Here is an 18,665-nt window from a genome sequence, read left to right as displayed (position 1 = left end):
GAGGCGATCCCGGGCATGGCAGGCGGGGCCGAGCCGCCCGGCTGGGGAGCAGCCGCCCCACACGCGCAGCGCGGCGAGGATGGGCCGGTGCTGAGCCCGGTGCCCCCCGCAGCCGGAGGCGCAGCATGGAGCCGGGGGCTGGAGCAGCGGCAGCCGCGGGAGCCGGAGGCTGGTGGGCGAGACCGGCAGCGCGGGACGCCGCGGGGTAACTGCCCGGAGCGGACGGGGGCCGTGGCCCGGGGCCCCTTCGCACCCCGCCCAGCCCCGGGCCCGAGCGCGTGGGGGAGCCGGGCAGAGCTCCGGGCCCGCTGCCTCTGGCCTCCCCCGGCGCAGAAACTTCTCCCGCCGCAGCCCCGGCTGCGCGCTGCCCATCCCGGTCAGTGCCGGGCTCCCGGCGGGACCCGCCCCGGTTAGCCTGGGAGCGGCTCGCGGGGGGCGGGTCGAGTTCCCCCCCCTGCCCCGCGGGGAGAACTTCCCGGCTCAGAGCGCCCGAGGAGCGGGGCTGGGAGGGAAACGCGCGCGGCCGGATTCGCTCCGCTCCCCCGGGGCGGTTCCCACGCGGCGGACTCTGGCTCGGGGCGCGGGGGCGGCTCTTGCAGGTTGGGGCCAGGGGCCTGCTGGGAAGGGGCGACCGGCGCGGGTATGGCGGGATGCAGTGCGCCCTGATGCCCGGGCTTCAGCGGGGGGGGACAGGGACTGGGGCTGCCTAGGCTGAACCCAACCCGCCCCTGTGCGGAGGGAAAGCGGGTTAGGCTTCCCGGCCTGGTCCTGGGGGACGGCCACAGGCTCTCCTCGCCCTCCGGGCGCACAGCCCTGCAGGAGAGGCGATGAAATCCTGGCCCCCAAAAGTAGCCGGTTAAAGGAAGGCTGGAGCCGCGAAAGGCGGGGACTGGGCTAAGAGGAGAGAAGGATCAAGGGGGGGGGGGGGTTGTGATGCTACTGAGTAATACCAGCCTGTCTGCTAAACCCTCTGCTGTGGCCTTGGCTGCATCAGGGAGTATTTGGGGTAACCCCCTAGCTAGAGAGATGCACCCACTTAGACTGGCTCTGCCCTGGCTCTGGAGTTCAGTAACTAGCCCCATTGAGCGGCTTTTACCTCTCTCTCTCCTCCTCTGTTGCTGGAATTTCCAAAGGCGTTCAGGGAGTCGTGCACCAAGTCAGCGGGAGCAGAGCCCACAGCCAACTCCTTGACCATCCTTTTGTGTGATTCCTTTTGCTGGAGCACTTGTGCATAAGAACTTATTTAGCATTTCCCTCCCTCTGCAACTCTGAGATCTCCCTGCCACTTCCGAAAGGTGGGCATGCGTAGAGACTAGTCCCCCCTTTAGTAGGAGAAGGCACTGAGATGAGGAATCATGTTCTAAGTTCAATGGGAATATAGTCTTCTCTTGTGTGCCTCTTGCTTTATTACAATGGTGAGCAATGCAGATATAATAGTCAAGTCTCAGAGGCTAGCCCTGTTAGTCTGTAACTTTAAAAACAAGTAGTCCTGTGGCATCTTAAGCTCAAGTTACTAGATTTATATTTGTTAGCCTTCTTGGACAAAACCCACTTCTCAGATGAGCTTGAGTGGAGGAAAAAAGGGGTTGGTCAGAATATATAACTGAAAAAGGAAGGAGAGTGGAAAGAAAAAAAACCTGTCGGTTGTCATGCAGGTGCTAGTGAGGCTAACTGAGTGGGCTGGAGGTGTCCCATACTTAGCTTTGGATGTCAGTGGGGTGCTGAATGTAAGGAAAGCTGGTTTATAATGGGCCGTAACTCAGATCTGCTAGAGAAGCTGCCTGAGCCCACCTCTCTAATGCCTTGCTGGCCAGAGTAGACAACTAATGAGAATCCCTTTTTGAGACGCCTGTAGCTCCAACTCGCTTGTGACAGATTGTAGTTTAGTTTCCAGCTATGGTGATTAGTGTAATTAGCAGCACAAATCTGCATAAAATGGGCTTTGTAATTAGCAATCAGTTGGATGTTTCTGTGTTGGGGCTAGTGAGAACTAGACCACTGTAGCATCTGGCCCTCCTCTGGAGAACAGCAAACCCCAAAGAGACTAAGGGAAGTTTATGGCTAGAAACAATCCAGGAAGGGTAGGTCACTGAGTTGCACTTAGAGAAATAGTACCAGCAGATTCTTTATTTGGGTGACACAACAGTGTTTATTGTGAATGCAGAACTCATTTTTTCAGTCCCTAGCTACAAAAACTATCCAGCACACATACGTGCTCTTCCACAGATGGGATATAGTTACAGCCTCAATTGCTCATGCTAGTTCTCTGGCCAGGCGTGCTGGGTTGTGTTGGTGCGCACCAATGCTCCGGAGGATGATCACAGAACCGAAAAGCCCAACTGTCTAGTTTTGCATCCATCTTTTTATGTTTCAGTCCCTAGATCCGATCCTGCCCCAGGGAACTGTATGACCATGAGTCACCAGTTAGCAGCAAATGCAACTTTGATCTTTTTCGCGGTGGGGCTTTTGTCTCTTTCTTGGATGGGCTCTTTTATTGTTGGCAGCTGGTCGCAGAGACCAGAAGAGTGGCTTCTGGCACTGATCCCATTACAGATACATGCTTTGAACAGAGTTGAGGCAGTACAAGACTTAAAATTGGGTTTGTGACATCGTGGAGTCAGTTGAGTTACAATAACAGATTTTCAAAGGCAATTCTTAACAGGTTACTGACGAATTAACCCGAAGGTGGTTAATACTGTTTCGTTTATAAAATCCTGTCCATAACAATTGGGCTGCAATTCATGAGGTTACGTAACGTCACATTAAAAAGGTGACTTAATTCTGCAGCTCTACAGCTGCTTTTCAGACTGTGGGCTCTCTGGGTGCAGCACTTTCCTTACGTAGAACCTGGGCCTCCCCTCTGCTGCCTGCCTTGTCTACTGCTCTGATCTTTCTGGATCACTCGGCTGCTTAGTTCTGTCTGCCTAGTTACTTCCTATCACTTTCACTGTGACACTCAGGCCAGAAGTGACTTGCGGGTGATGCCAGAGTGAATCAGAAACACGCCCCAGAAGTCATCATTTGCCTGCTCCTTGCTCTAACCACCAGACCCTGCTCCTCGGGGGCAGCTCTAGGTTTTTTGCCGCCCCAAGCAAAAAAACTTGTTGCCGCCCTGCCCCCCTCCTTGTTTTTTGTTGGCGGCAACCCGGAGCAAGGGTGGCTCCGGCCGCGGCTTGGGCCCCCTGGTGCGGAGGAAGGGGGCGTTCTGCTTGGCCTGGGGCATAGGATCTGGCCTGGCACAGCCCGGCACAGGGGGTAAGAGCTTGGCCTGAGACCAGGACTGGCCTCAAATGACCTAGAGCACCAGGCTGGAGCCTGGATTCTGTCCCCAGCCCTGCTTCAGTTTCCCCTTTGGGAGCTGAGGAGACACTGCTGCCCTGCGCGGCCAAGCGCAGTGACTGGGTGGGGAGGGGCTGGGGCTCCCCGGCCACCCCCTCCCGATGGATGTGTACCACGACCCCTGGCAGGGCCTTGTGCCCCTCCCCCTCCTATTCTCCCCCGCAGGGCCCTGCCGGGTCTGTGACGTGGCGCCGGCTGGCCAATCAGCACGGGCAGTGGGGCACACGCAGGTCCCAGCCCCGCAGGAAAGACTCAGGCAGTGCTGCCCGTGGAGGGGTGGGGCTATGGGGCACCTGCCTGGGTGCTGGGACCCCCCCCCATGTGGGGGGGGCATGTGGAAGGGGCTGCTGCTGGCAGGTGACTGTGGATGGGGGGGAAGAAAGGGGGTGGCACAGTACAAACAAGTATGGCTGGAATGCCCCCCCCCCCAGAAATGTGCCACCCCAAGCACGTGCTTGCGTTGCTGGTGCCTAGAGCCGGCCCTGCTGCTCCCTCCCAAAACGCACTGCTTTTGGCTGCTGGGCCAACCTTACTTTTGCTGTACAGTGATGAGCCTGGTAAGTCCTGTGCAGTTGGCCCTGGTTGGGGTCATGCAACCTAAAAATACAACCAAATAAAATAGCCCCGCCAGGCGCCAGCCCCGCATCTGGGCATAAGAGGTGACTGCTCAGAGCAGCACAATGTTCAGGGGCTGGTTAGCAGTGGCAGGGCCGGAAGCAGCTGATGATGCGAGCTCTGATTCTTTGAGCTGCAAACCCTGTTCTGAATCCATCTCCTGAACAGGAAAGCTATGTCTACACTGGCGGGTTCTTGTGCCAGAAATATGCAAATGAGGCAAAGCGTGGAATATCGCTGAGCCTCATTTGCATACCTAATGAGCTGCCATTTTTGCAGAAGAGGCTCTTGCACCAGAAGGAGCGTCTACACTGCCCCTTCTTGCACAAGAAAAACCCTCTTGCGCAAGGCCATGATTCCTGAAAATAATCAGCGTAGCGGCATTGAGCAAGAGGGTTTCTCTTGAGCAAGTAGGGGCAGTGTAGACGCTCCTTCTGGCACAAGAGCCTCTTCTGCAAAAATGGCAGCTCATTAGGTATGCAAATGAGGCTCAGCGATATGCCACGCTTAGCCTCATTTGCATATTTCTGGCACCAGAACCCGCCAGTGTAGACGTAGCCGAATTGTTTTGGGTTAACATGTCCCATACATCGGTCCCTCCTGCTGGGCCTAGACTGGGCTGAAGTGACCCGGGAACAGAAGCAAATGAGAGTGTTAAGGACTCGCGGGCAGACTGCCTCACCAGTGGCAGCCCCGTTCCGCTTCAGGGCCCTTGGGCAGGTGGTGCCCAGCAGGGGCTGGGGGAGGTGGCTTTTGAGGGCCCTATTTTGGATGGGTGGGGTCAGGTGTGGAGCTGCAGGCCAATTTGGAACAGATCAGGGCACCAGGCTCCCAACATTGCAGCATGTTTGATGCAGACGGGCTCTTTCTGTGCAGAATGCCATGGGGGGGGGGTGTGTGTGTGTGTGTGTGTGTGTGTCCCCTAGGCCTGCCTCCTCCTGAAGGAAGATGGCCCACGCTGCTCTCCTGCTGTGGCTTGGGGCTTCCCCAACCTGCTTTGGGAGTTACCATGAGGGAGCCAGGAAGAGGGTTGAGCTTGGCACCCGTCATCCTGATGGACGTGAGATGGGGCCAGATTTGAGGAGACCCATCCTGCTTCCTGCCAGCTTGGAGCTTGGCAGATGGCCGGAGGAATGCAGAAGCCCCAGATGAGACCAGGGGACTGGCCACTAAGGCTCCTGCATCCTGCTCCTCGCCCTGTGGCTCAGCTTGGCTGTCTGTCAAATGGTGCGAGTGCGTTTGTCTCCCAGGGTTTTCCGTTAGTGAGTTCTCGTTAGCGCTTGTAAAGCCTGTTAGATCCTGGGGGAAACCAACTTAACTGTGAGTGATGAATGTGGGTTCCCCATTAGTTTGAAATTTACAACAAGGGGATGCTGCATGAGGGGACGCTGCTGGCACGGGGAGTCAGCCAAGGTAGTGGCAGCCCTAGAGAGAATGATGTGCAGGAAGCACTTCAACAGGTGTTGTGTCCATGCAGAAATACCCGTGAGGGCCCCTCTTTCTTTATCGCTTTGCCCAGTCGCTTTCCCTCTGGGCTTGGCAGCTGATGCAGGGATGGGGCAGGAGCAGCTGAACAGGTGCATAAGCCAGGGGGCAGAGTCTGTGTTTGGGGCCAGGAGGCAGCACTGAGTAGCAGAGGGAAATCGAGGAAAGGAAAACCGGGGGCCTGGCTACCAGCCAGAGGTGCTGCTCAGTGAGCTCTGGCAGGCTGCAGAAGACTCTACCCCATTGCTTGAGTCACGTGGGGCAGGCTAGACCAGGCTCTGGGGAGTACAGACAGCAGGGAGCAAGCCAGCTCTAGTTCCCGGAGTTCTCTTCCGTTTGATTCCTCTCTTCAAATCTCTTAGCCGGGCAGTGGAAAGGTGAGCCCTGGGCCAGCCTCTGCACGGGTGACCCTGACTCCTGGGAGCAGCACTGCTGAAGCCAATGAATGGGGCTGCTCCCGGGAGCACAGAGCAAGCCTGGAGTCCCTGCGCTCAGTTGATTCCCGAGTCTCTCAGCAGCGGGGCTGCTGTGCAGATGTTCCCCCTGGGAGGGCCTTTCTGAGCTTGCCGCAGGCTGGCATCCGGCTGTGCAGCAAGGGGCCTGGAGCAGGGAGTGGTCTGGAGCAGGCTGGGGGCTGATGAGGGAAGGGCTGCTGTTCAGGAGCGTAGGGCCCAAGGGTGCTTGCTCAAGGGGGAGGGGTGATGCACCGTATGAAGGGGGAGGGGTGATGCACCGTATGAAGGGGGAGGGGTGATGCACCATATGGGGGGGGGGGGTTGCTTTTCATTCTTATTGGCCCTTTGCTGCATTGGGAACTGGACATGGCAGCCCTGGGCTAGTGCCGGCGCCCGGCGCGAGGGCTGCGCTTTCCCTTGCTTAACTCCGCTGCGTGCTCCCCCGGACAGCCCCAGGAATCATCCCCTGGCATTTGGTCACGTCTCTCTGGGTCAAGGGGGCCAGAAATAGAAGCTCCCGTTCGGCAGCTCCAGCCCAGGTCGTTTTGTTTTCAGTTCCCCCTGCAGCTGCCAGGACGGGCTTGGTCCCCTCCTGTGCGCTCAGCAGCTCTCCCGGCCCCTCACACAGCCCGTCCTCACCCCTCTGCTCCTGGCTCTGTCCAGGGGCGCTTCCTCCTAGTGCAGAGATTGCTCAGAGCCTTCAGCTCTGCTCCCTGGCTGGGCGTTGCAGTGTCTGCTGCTTGCTCTGAGCCTCGCCCGGGGGCTGTGGCTGGGGACTCCAACGTGTCTAAGATGGGGGAGGGGGTGCCCCCAAGGCCTGCCCACTGCCCCCTTCCTCTGGCTCCGTGCCGGTTGATAGTCCCCTCTGCCGTGGCATGCCTGGCTCCCCGGAGGCCCTTCGTGAGGCTTAAGGCCTAGCCGGGACTTGCTGCTGCCGAACTGCCGCTGGAGATTGCCCACTTGTAGCTCAGTGGGGCCCTTGTGGCCCCTCCTAAGAGACCCAGGCCTGGCCCCTGGCCCTTCTCACAGGTCGGCAGCGGCACCAGGAGCAGCGTTTCCTGCTGGATATTTCTCCCTCAGAAGCAAAACAAGGTGGCCCCCGCCCATGGCAAAATGGCGGCCACGCCCGCCCAGGCAGCCTGTTGTGCGTCAGCTGGTTCCTGGTGACTTTCTTGTTGATGGGCTGGCAGCCTTGGAGGCCCAAACACTCTGAGCCCCGGGCCAGGGGAGCCCTCCTCCCGCGCTGCACTGGACCAGTGAGTGCTCGGCTGCCATCTGACGTGACCTCCCCCAGGGCGGGAGGGGCCCCTGGCTTCCCTGCCAAGACGGCGATTTCCTGCCAGCCCTGGGGGGTTCTTGAGATGCAGACACCAGAGGCCCTGGGAACTGGCCTGAGCCCCTCTGACCTCTCACTCCAACAGCCACCCCGCCTTGGGGGGGCGACTATGGACCCGGTGCAGGCCCTGCCATCGCTAAGCAACGCCTTGGTGCAGCCAGGCGCGGACCGGCTCCTGGAGGGGGCGCTCCGCTCCCAGGTGCGGGCCTTTGAGCTATGTTGGCAACGGGCACCAGGGCGTGTCTCTGCCGTCGCCCCTGCTGCTCTCGCCCAGGGAGGAGTGGGCAGCGTCCAGCCTCCCCGCCCGACAACTCGGAGATTCCAGGGGAGCCTGAGCAGGGACCAGAGCCCTGCGAGGGCTGGAGCAATGGTGCAGCCGCAGCACCGCTCTTGTGCACGGCAGAGGGCTCGCGGAGCGTCTCCTCTCTGCCCCGGGCGTGGGTGGCACTAGAAGGTGACACTGACAGGGAGTTATTTTTAACCGTCCTACCTTGGAGCAGACTGTAATTATGATTCCCCTTCTCCTGCCGTGGTGGGAGGCGGCTCCGGGGAGGATGGTTCCAGCAGGCGCCGTGCTGCCTGGCCCCTCCCGGCAGTCGTGTCTCGGGAGGGAGGAGTGGATGACAGCGCAAGGGAGGGAGCTCTGTGGCTGGAGAGGAGCTGGGGCTCACGGGTGGGAGTTTTTCCTACCTGCCATTGCTGGTTGGGACTGTCACCAGCTCCTCTCGTGGGTGCATTGGCGTGGGGGTGTTTAGCTCTTGCTCCCATGACGCAGCCGTGAGCTGGAAGGGTCCCGTTCACTTCCACAGACTTGGATGGGTGCAGACCAGGCCCTGTGTGGCACCCGGCACTGTGGCACATTCTCCTTTGCTGTGGGGGAAAGACAAGGGTTTGACTGTGCTTTGGAGTCTGTAGCTTGGGTGCTGTCCTGCCTGCCCAGTGAAGAGCCGGTCTTGAGTCCCATGGCCTGGAGAGGGCCGTTGCATTTGTTCCAGTCAACGAATGCTACAGAAATCTTCCCCTTATCTCCATGCTCGGCATGCTGCAACTGCCAGGCTCTGCCATGCCTCCCTCCCCACCCTACCTCGGGACCAGGGCCTGGCCCCCGAGCACAAAGCAAATTGGAGGTGGCCAGCGTCAAAGCCCAGTTGAACGCTGGCTGACAGGCTTGACCACGAGCGCGATGAACCCCTTTGCTGAGCGCTGTCCCCGGCCTTGCCTGGCCTTGCAGTTGCACAGCAGCCTTGCAACGGGAGATTTATCCATGTCTAGAGACCAGGCTCCAAGCTCCGTTTGGCCACTGCGGTGCCGCTTGCTCGGCAGGAGAGAGCTGGAGGTGCAGCTTCCTGCTGAGACCTTGTGTCTCCAGATCTGTTCTTGTCTCCTCGCTTCCCCCTCTCCAACCCTCTGGCAGTTTGTCTCCTGCTGGCCCAGCCTGGCAGAGCAATTTAAAATACACCCACCATGGAACCCCAAACATGGGCCACCCTCCCCCCATCATGCCATTTTGAAAACTAATAAGTACGGGGGAGGGGTCATTTGCTTGTGAAATTCTGAGCCTTTAGGGTGTGCTCGCATCACTCCCTGCATAACGACAAGGGCTGGAAACGTTCGCTCCGTGATGCTCATGCAGCGAGTTCTGCCTGGACGCCGCCTTCTGCTCTAAGCGGAGCCCCTGCTATCGTGAGAGCGGGCGATGCCGAGAGCTTGAGCTACGTGTGGGCCTGGGCTGCCACGCCGGGCGTGTGTGCGCGTGTGGCAAAGGGCCCCTCAGCCTAGTGGGGGGCCATGTTCTCCGAGTCTGTGAGAGCGTGGTCACCGAAAGGCCCCTGGGTTGGTCCCGTCCCACCGCGTGGAATTTCTTTCTCCCCTCCCCAAGGAAGGCAGAGGTGCTGACCGACTCTGTGGTGTTCCTGGTCCATGCCGACATTCCGTGGGCATCTCTCGCTCTCTAGGACTGAGCCACTGTTGTACCTGCTGCAGGACGTTAAGGAGCAGCTCCAGCTGGCCGCTTTGGAAAACTCTTCTCCCAGGGGCACGGGGTGGATGTGCTGTGGTGAGAGCCGGGAGGCTGGCTGGGAGCCGTGTGTGGATCCAGGAAGCGGAATGTGCTGGTAGAGCACCAGAATGTCCCAGCTGGCCCCAGGGCGTGGGTACCGGGGAAAGCTGCCTGCCAGGGTTGTGCTGCCAATGTTCTACCCGCAGGTTCCTCTGAGGTCTCCCTTCTGGAGCCTGTGACGATTCCTGTGCTGCAAGAGGAAGGGGATGAGCCATTTGGATGCCTTCCGCACTGGAGGGAGGCAGTTGCACAGAGCAAGTTGGCACACGAGCTGAGAACATAATAGACCCTGTTTGTGAAGAGCCAGCTGAGTGCGTGGATGGCACAGGCCAGTGCTCACCTGGGCAGAGGGTTGTGAAGGGAGGCTGAGAGACTGTCTTGCTCTAGGAAAAATGTGTCATACCTGCCTGCTTGGTACCATCTCCTCCATGCCAATGGCCACCGAAAAAGCCCTTCCCTTGTAAGAAGCAGTTTGACAAGCCCCCAGGGAGGAGCCTTGCTTGGCAGGAGTACCAAGGGGGCAAAGGGAAGGGGAGTCACCCCAGCCCTTGCTTCTGTCTGAAACTTTAACCAGCCCCTACTCCCCCCCCCGCCCCCCCGCAGCGTCTCCTCTTGCACAGAAACAAGCCCCGGGTAGGAGCTGGCACAGGTGCAGAGGAAACCTGGAGCTGCCCTTTCCCCAAAGTGCAGTGATCGGACTCCCCAAGTCCTTGTCCAGGTCACTCCCCAAACATCCTGTGTTTGGAGTGGGGGACTGGGAGTTGTTTTAAATGCTGCCTGCTGGAGTGAGGGTCCTCCCGGGGGGGAGGGGAAGGGAGTCTTATGGTAATATCCTACTCTTGTCATCAGTGTTATCTCTGTTTTATAGACGGGGAAACTGAGGCACAGAACAGGGTAGTGACTTGCTCCTGCAGGCCAGTGGCAGAGCGAGGAACAGAATCCACGTTGCCCAACTTTTCCTATAATGCATTAACCACTAGGTAACACTGCCTCTTGTGTCGCTGCTTCTTGTGGGCTCTTTGCTCCTGATACTGTCCTGGCTGCTGAGGTGAGTGCAGGATGCTTCGGGCTCATTGGATGGACCCGGCTCTGGAAGTGAAGGAGCTGCTGCTCTGACCCCAGCACGCTGGGCTCACGTTAAACGGCTGAGCAGGCCAGATGGAGCGTGTGTCTGTTCAGAGCCTTGCACCCCCAGGAGTGCGGTGCTGGGCCTGGCAGGAGCAGAACCCCCTCACCACCTGTGGTGATGCTGCCCGGTGCTCTAGTGCAATCGATCAGCAGAGAGACTTTTCCCAGCACCCACGTGCTTCATGCCCAAGTTGCTTTTGCCAAGTCTCCCAGGGCTGTTTGAAGATTTTAGGCATGTACGGGAGGGAGGAGCGGCCAGAGGGCTTGTGGGGGAGCCATCAACCTGCCCAAGTGATGGGGGATTAAGGAAATGGTTCTGATTTTTAATGAAAGGCTCATAGCAGGATTTGAAAGCTTAACTTCCAAACTCCCAGTCTAGGAGCTGAGCTGCTGTCTTGCTGTATCATGCAAACGCCGTTCACGTTTCAGTAGCATCTTTCATCCCATGGGACACCAAGCCCTTCCCGAACTGCAGATGATCTGCTGAAATGCAGCCACCTCTGGAGTGGAGGGCAGCAGTTGATTAGCAGCACAGCAGCCTGCATTTCAGGAGGGATGGAGAGTCCTTCATCAGTGACACTGGGGCAAACACCCCTCTTTTGCAGGGCGTGAAGCTGAGCCTGTCATGCCGGCACAGAAGAGAGGGCTTCAGTCTCTCTCTACACTTGGCGCGGGTTTGTGAGCCTGCTAAAATAGCGAGTTAATCAATGAACTCGAGTGACAGTGTCTGGGAGTTTTAGCATTTGGTGGCAACGCTGGATTTTTTTTACAAAGCTTATGTAACCCTTGGGGATTCTATTAATAAAAATAATGGGGCTGCACTCCGGGAAGAGCCGTCACTAGCGAGGAGCATGAAATGCTCCAACTTTCAAAAACATGCTGCCGTGAGTTGGTGCTTTCTACGCGCAGGGGAGGACAGTGGGGCTGGCTGGCAGTGGGCGGAGGGGGACGTCACGCCAAGAAATTTTCGGGGAGGGCGGGTTGTTTCTATTCAATGAATCCCTTTCAATCAAAGAGCTTTTTGATGGAGACTGTTGCAGGCCAGTCAGCTGGGGCAGTGCCCCTTTAAATGCCACTGACCCTCCTCTGATCAGCACTAGGGAATGGGATGTAATTGAATCATCGTTCAAACGGTTAACCAATATGCATAAGCTTATCGGTTACCATAACGGTTACACACCCGCTCCTGGCCCTGCTCCCAGGGAGCCAGCTGCCACCCCATGCTGTGAGCTCTGTAGTGCCAGGCAGCAGCCAGCTCTCCGGGAGCGAGGCCAGAAGGTGGGAGCCAGTACATGCCAGGAGCCAGCTCAAAAGCCAGCTTCCAGCATGCAGCAGTGCCCAGGGAGCTGGCTACCATCCCATGCTGCGGACCCTGCAGTATAACGCTCCCACTCCCAGGGAGCCAGCTGTGCTGCGGGCTCTACAGGATAGAGCCTTCAGCCTGTAACTACCAAGATTTTCAGAGGTGACATGGTTACTGAATTAACTGCTTTTTAACATCCCTAATTGGCGCCCCTACCCCACCCTGTTGAGCTCTGGAGCCAGGTCTGCTCCCAGTGCCTCCATCGCAGAGCCCACCTCTGGCTGGCTGCCTCATTGGAGGGCTGCGCAGAGATGCTGAAGACCAAGAGAGTCATGGAGAGTCAATGTCCTTCCTGCCCGGACAGCCAGTCCCTTGCACGAGTGGCAGTACCGTCGTGCGGCAGGGAAACGAGCTGTGTCTGGAGGTGGCCAGAGGACTAGCTGAGCCGTGCGGAAGGGCACTAGCTTGCTTACCCTTTTCACAACTGACAGCTGGCACCATGGACCTGATCCAAAGCCCAGTGACACTCATGGAAAGCTCCCACTGACCTAGGCGGGGTTCCACTCGGCAGGGCCCGGTGCGGATACAGAATTTCTATCTGCATCCGAGCTGCAGAAATGAGCTGTAGATACCCATGGCTGTAAAGTGACATCCACAGCTTTGCAGGGTCCTGCCAATCAGCTCTATGTGAAGAGGAAACCAGAGGGTGAGCTGCAGATCACAGCCCAGAAGAGCAGAGCTAGGCACATCCGAACACATGGTGCTGTCCTACACAATTGTCGTCTTTGACACACAGGTCGTTTCCAGGAATGAAAGGTGGGACTCACAGCCCGTCTGTGTAAGACGCAGGTGAACTTGAAGTCTGACCGAAGGGTGACTTGGAAGGAGGGTCAGTTGGGTGTGATGCTTGTTAGTCCCTGAGCAATTATAGACAGTTGCAAAGGGAAAGCTGCTGGCTCTCTTTGCTGGGCTCTGCAGCGGGGCATGTGGGGCTTAGAGGAACCTCAATGAGAGGAAGGGAATTAGGTTTAAAGAGACACAGTCAAGGCTGACAGCCAAAAATAGGACCAGCCCATTGTATGTTCTAATGGTAAGACTGTGTGTGAAATTTACAAGAATCCTCTTCCCTGCAACTGCTGGGAATGGATTGCACTCTGGGGGTGGTTTTCACTCAACCTTAGAGCCGCCAAAGTTTGCAGTGGCATCAAAGAGGCTTTGCAAAATCCGTGGAGTTTGGAGATTTGTATTTTTTTTAAACATTGATGCTGTCAGCAGGACATTTAAAAGTTTTAATGTAATTTAAAAGTAGGTCAAATCTAAGATCGTAATTGAGGCTAGTTGCTCTCCATAGCGGGCTGGGAACAACACAATATAAACAACAGCACACTGTGGAGAAGCAGCATAATCTTGGGAAGGCTTAAAGTGCCTGCTAACTTCATTTGGTAGCAGACAGTTTTAAGGGAGAATAACTCCATTACTTTAGGTGACTGTTAAGGCAACCTTTATGATGCATCCCCCATATGATGAAGGCTTTCGCAGTATCAAAGGCAGATTTAAAATCTCACCCGTCAGTAGGCTGTGGGTTTTGTTGGGTTTTTTTTCCCTTTAAATCTCCCTCATTCAAATTGTCACAGCTTGACAGGCCTGTGCCAGGAACACACTGTCATCAAGAAGCTTGTATACTTAATTCCTTCCCTCTGATACTAATAATGCCTTAAGATGATTAAAATTGGAAGAACTTTTGCATCTAATTTGCTTTCCATTGCTTATGCTGTTTGCTGGCTTTTTGCACTTCGCTCAAGTTAGGTAGTGAAATTAGGTCACTTTCCTTTCTTCCTCCTTTCCTTGTGTATGTTTTTAGTTTCCAGTCAGTATTACTTTCAGGCTGAAGGGCAGTCGCTGTATCCTGTAACAAGGAACCCAGTTCAGTTTGGGACCATGCTGTAGTCTTTCTGCCTCCGCACCATGGCCCGTCTGCATCTTCACGCTGCGTGGGACTCGTATCGGTGCATTGTGGGAGCGACTAGGCAGCTCTCCAATCCTGCTTCAGCAGGGCATAGAGTGCCCGGAAATCCTGCAGGACTGGCCAAGTCCATCATATGGGCGCTGTTAGGGGGTCTGGTCTGTGCCACGTAAGGGCTACATTCCAGCCCAGTTACAGGAAACACCTCTGACTGGGGCAAGGTGCTGTTGGCTGCTAAGTCGGTGTGTGGACGCAAACCTCCTTAGTGTAGCTGGACTGTAGCTTGGGCACCTGGCTGCTGTCAAAAGACCAGATACTGGGCTAAATGGGTAGAATATTTGCAAACCCAATTTCAAGCCACAATTGGAGGAGAGGGGGGAATATTCTCCGGGTGTTTGATTTGGTTTTTTTTTGCAAAATCTGATCAGCTGTGGCTCAGTTGGTGCCTGCCTGCTAATGCAGCCACATGCTTCCAGCCATGGTGGTGACCTCCTGACAGGCCAGAAAGAGAATCTGTCGGCAGGTTGTCAGGTAGGCCTGACAGCTCTAGAACTGACCTAGAAACCAGGCTGTGCTGCTGCTTCTTTAACAAAGACTTGCCGAGCACAGCGTGCGCTTTACCTCTGTGAAGTATGTGCATGCCAGGTGTAGCCAACCCATGTCTTTGCTCCACGCTGAGGGGAATGTCCCTGTGAAACTCTGGAGGGTTATTTTTCTTGCACCTGTGGTGCCTTTGGGGTATATTGGCTGCTACTTACCGGAGTCACCACTGCACATCCCAAGAGAAATCGACTGCACCTGTTCTGTTCATTCCCGCTGTGCCACCTGGCTTTGGCCTCTGTCGGAAGACAAGATACGGGGCTAGATGGACCTTTGCGCTGACCCAGTCTAGCTGTTCCTATGTTCTTATCTAATGATCCCTCCTGACCTTACGTACCAGGCCGTGTCTAGATTGGCATGATTTTCCAGAAATGCTCTTAATGGGAAAGTTTTCCATTAAAAGCATTTTCGAAACAGAGCGTTCAGATTGCCACGGACGCTTTTCCACAAAAGCACTTTTGCGGCAAAGCGTCCATGCCAATCTCGACGCGCTTTTCCGCAAAAAAGCCCTGATCGCCATTTTCGCAATCGGGGCTTTTTTGTGCAAAACAAATCTGAGCTGTCTACACTGGCCCTTTTGCACAAAAGTTTTGCACAAAAGGGACTTTTGCCTGAACGGGAGCAGAATAGTATTTCCACAAGAAGCACTGATTTCTTACAGTAGGAAGTCAGTGCTTTTGCGGAAATTCAAGCGTACAGTGTAGACAGCTGGCAAGTTTTTCCGGAAAAGCGGCTGATTTTCCGGAAAAACTGGCCAGTCTAGACACAGCCCATGACTCTTATGTTCCTTTGAAAGCCAGGTTTGTCATGCCAGCCAATCCCTGAAGTGCTATAAGCCCCACCCATAACAGTGCAAGTTCACGTAGGACCCCCAGAAAAAGCAACTGACAATGAGCAAAAAGCAAAATGGCGCCTCTAGTTACACTGCCCAAGCTGAGCAAAGAGCAGGAAGTAAAAGGCAGAAGGAGGAATCGGTAGAACAGGCCCTTATGTTGTTGCATTTCTCCTGCCAATGACCCTGTCATAGGAAAAGAGCTTTTTCTCTCCACCTCTGATGGGGCCTCTGAAGCCTTCGTGTTGAGTTAGTGGCAAGGGTTGATTTATGTGTGGCCATAAACCAGACCCCTGGCTCTGCACTGATCGGCTCCCTGTGCCTCTTTTGAGATGCATCAGCTTAGTTTGACAAGGTTCTTGCTGTCAGCCCCATGATGCTGCAGGCCAAAGAAGCTGGATTCTGCCCGGCTTCCAGCATCTTCACTAGAGCTGCAGGCTGAGTCTGGAATGGAAGGTCATTAGCATGAATGATGGGGGCTGGTGAGTTAGGGAAGTTCACAGCGTGGGGAGCAGACGCCTGGCTCAGCAGCAGTCAGTAATAATAATGCTAATGCTGATCATTTAAAAAACCCTCGTTTTGATTAGGAAACGGAGCAGATTGGCAAATCAATGTGATGGTCCCACGATCCTCTGCTGCTTTCTTTTGTCAGGTTTGGTTTTAATGGAGACATTTTTCCTGCTTCCAGGAGAATGATTCAGTTGTAAGGCCCTGGGCTGGGAGCTGGGGGTTCGAGGCTTTGTTGCACTCAGACATGCTGTGTAACTTTAGTCATGTCATAGCCCTACGCCATGCCTCAGTTTCCCCAGCTACAAAACGTGGATAACAAGATCGACTACCCAGAGATGTGATGAGGCTAAGCTAATATTGTGTCAGATCCTTCAGCATCCCTCCCTAGAAGATGCCCGAAAAATGGAAAGTACAGCGTGGAAGCCTGAGTTCTTACTGCGACTTCCGTGTGAATGTTCTTTGAGCAAGGGTTGTTTTAAAGACACCGCTATGTGACCCAGTTAATAACAGGTCAACACATCTTGCATGTGCCTGCACTGCTCTGAGGTGCTCAGAGAGCTATTTGCACTCACCTGCCTTACATTTGCAGAACCCTTCGGGGAAGGGACCGCTGTTTTCTTCCGCAGTACATGCAGTCAGTCTTACTAAGTCATCAGGCAGATGTGCGCTGCTTTGTGTGGGCACGGGCTAGGTGCCTGTGTTTGAATGACACCCTCCCCCCCAGCTGTTCAGCCGTTGTCTAGCTTCTGAGTGGGAGGAGAAAAATGCCTCCAGGAGGATGTAGCCCTGAGCCAGAGAAGGGAATGAGAAGGCCTGTTGCATGAGCCGCCATGTCCCAGTTCCTCGGTTGCGAGCCCTTTCCCTCCACTGCCTGCTAGTGATGTCTTCTGTTCATCTCTTTTCTCCCCGATTCTCTAGAAAGATCTGACCAGGGGGATGCCATGACGGCTGGAAGCGTTGAAGCCAGCAGAGCCATGAGAAATCAGGATCGTCCGGAGAAGAAGTCCCTGGGACATGCCCCTCCTTCCCGGAGGCATCGACGCAAGCTGAGGCACAAGCCACCAGCCGAGGTGAGGGTGAAGGGGCAGCTCCGGATGCGCTCAACCTCTGGAGCCTTCGTGATGGTGGGCGTCTCCGTTGTCTTGGTCGGCATGACGATTGCCGTGGTGGGCTACTGGCCACACCAGGGCCCACATGCAGCTGGGCCTTCAGCCAGGCCAGTTAACTCCAGCAGCCCAGGGGACATCAAAAAGCAAGTGAAGGTCTCTGCCCATGCCCGCTACCTCCCTCACAGCGAGAAGCTGAAGCTGATTGGCCCCGTTATCATGGGCGTTGGCCTCTTCATTGTCATCTGTGCCAACACCATGCTGTACGAGAACAGGGACACGGAGACCCGCCTGTTGATGCAGAAAGGCCTGTACTCCATGACCACGGGCCTCCCCCAGGATCTGAGCCATGAGGAGAAGTACTGCCAGAGGACTAGCTTGCCCCACCTCAAGGCCAATGCTGAGTGTGTGGAGGGCTGTTACGAGGTGGATCTCTCCTCCAGCGGCTTCCAATCCTCTTCCAATCCCAGGAACAAGTGGGCTGACTGCTACGGGCCCAGCCGGCTCCAGACAACAGCCCAGCTGCTCCATCACAAGGGAGTTTCTCCCTCCATGTCCCTCCTCAGCGTCCGCTCAGACTCTGGCAACTCCATGGAAGGGAACTTCAATCCGTCCTTCACCCAGGGGAGCGAGTCAATCATTTCCTCAGCCGCTAATGCCTTGTCGCTTCCCGTCATAAAGGTGAATAACTGCCTCGTCGAGAAGCCGGCTGCCTCTCGGAGGGTGAGCGACGAGGGGGGGAGCAGCCTGCCCGGGACGCCAGATGAGGTGCTGCGGCTCTCCTGGTCTCTTCCACCCGGCCACTCCCCCGGAGGCCGTGACCTCCAGGGTGGCCACGTCGTCATTAACATTGACAATGGGCCTCCCTCCCTCGCGGTGGTCGAGACACTCCTGAACCCAGCAGGCAGCGAGGCCGAATGCAGCTTAGACATGCAGCTCCCCAACCCGGGTCACTCCAAGTCGCTGGATCTCGGGAAGCCGGGGGTGCTGCTGGTGGCGCCCATCAAAGAGCGGAAGAACAGGAGCTGGCCTAGACTCGACCACATCAGCCTGGTTGGCTACGCCAAACTGGAGAGCACGGGCGAGTCCTCCGACAGGCTCCTGGAGCCGGCCGAGCCGCAGGGCAGGGACGAACCCAGCCTCAGCATGCAGGAGGTGGGAGCAGAATTGGGCTCACGAGTCTGACTTGGCAGGGGATGGGCGACGCAGCCAGGCTGCCTGTTCGGCCATTGCTCGCTTGGCGGACTGCTGGGCAGGTGGTTCTTTGAACAGCTGCTCCAGTGAGGAGGGGGGAGGTCAGTGCTGCTGACTGAGCCTAGTACAGGCCTGATCCCCCTTCAGGGAGACGCTTCAGGTCTCCCCTCCCCAGAGCCCCCTGGGGCTGAGTCACTGCTCCAGTTCTCAGTGGGCGGGCGTGGCCTGACCTCGCGCCCCCGCTCCCCAGGCTACGTGGGGAAGCCGGGCTTAGCCACTGAAGAGAGGTGGGTGGGGATCCCCCTACAACGCTGCAGGGGCCCCTTTCCTCATTGCTCACTGGAAGGGCAGCAGCAGTAGGTGGACGAGGGCGCCACGCTGCTAGGCCCCTGGTCAGTAGCAGGGTTATTGAATGTTCCCTCGCCACCCTGAGGGGCTGTCAGTCATTTTGTACGATGTTTTAGCAACGGCCTTTGCAAAGCTCCCGTCTCCTGCAGCAAGTTCCATTTGCCACTGGCCGGCAGGCAGAGTCTCCGCTGGGTGGGTTTCATTGAGCCCAGAACCTGGCTGAACACAAGGAAGCAACGGGGGCATTTCCCTATGTCTGGATGGGGCTCCCCTGGCCCAGGGCAGGCCCCCGCTGCAGTCGGGGCGTATCCCTGGCCGAGGGCAGGCCCCCGCTGCAGTCGGGGCGTGTCCCCGGCCCAGGGCAGGCCCGCGCTGCAGTCGGGGCGTATCCC

General features: G+C 56.6%; 1 protein-coding gene across 8 annotated transcripts in view; it reads left to right on the top strand.

Annotated features, from left to right (window-relative positions):
* The first annotated feature begins 15 nt into the window (after window positions 1-15).
* The window catches only part of TMEM200B (transmembrane protein 200B), a 48,884-nt gene continuing 30,234 nt past the window's right edge, over window positions 16-18,665 (top strand). For 3 of the 8 annotated variants that reach the window (XR_012897656.1, XM_075909110.1, XM_075909112.1), the window contains exons 1-2: window positions 16-205; window positions 16,544-17,886. Coding sequence is in view for 7 of the 8 variants with exons in the window: in XM_075909110.1 (XP_075765225.1) it covers window positions 16-205; window positions 16,544-17,886 (1,533 nt within the window). In the remaining variant the exon portion in view is untranslated. Of the gene's footprint in view, window positions 206-1,133; window positions 1,296-16,543; window positions 17,887-18,665 lie in introns of all 8 variants that reach the window. The other 5 variants (XM_075909116.1, XM_075909114.1, XM_075909111.1 and 2 more) reach the window with 5 other exon arrangements.

The sequence above is a fragment of the Pelodiscus sinensis genome, chromosome 25 (genome assembly GCF_049634645.1).
Source record: "Pelodiscus sinensis isolate JC-2024 chromosome 25, ASM4963464v1, whole genome shotgun sequence".
Lineage (NCBI taxonomy): Eukaryota > Metazoa > Chordata > Testudines > Trionychidae > Pelodiscus > Pelodiscus sinensis.
Note: the sequence above shows the minus strand (reverse complement) of the source record. Positions and strands in the feature narration are given on the sequence as shown.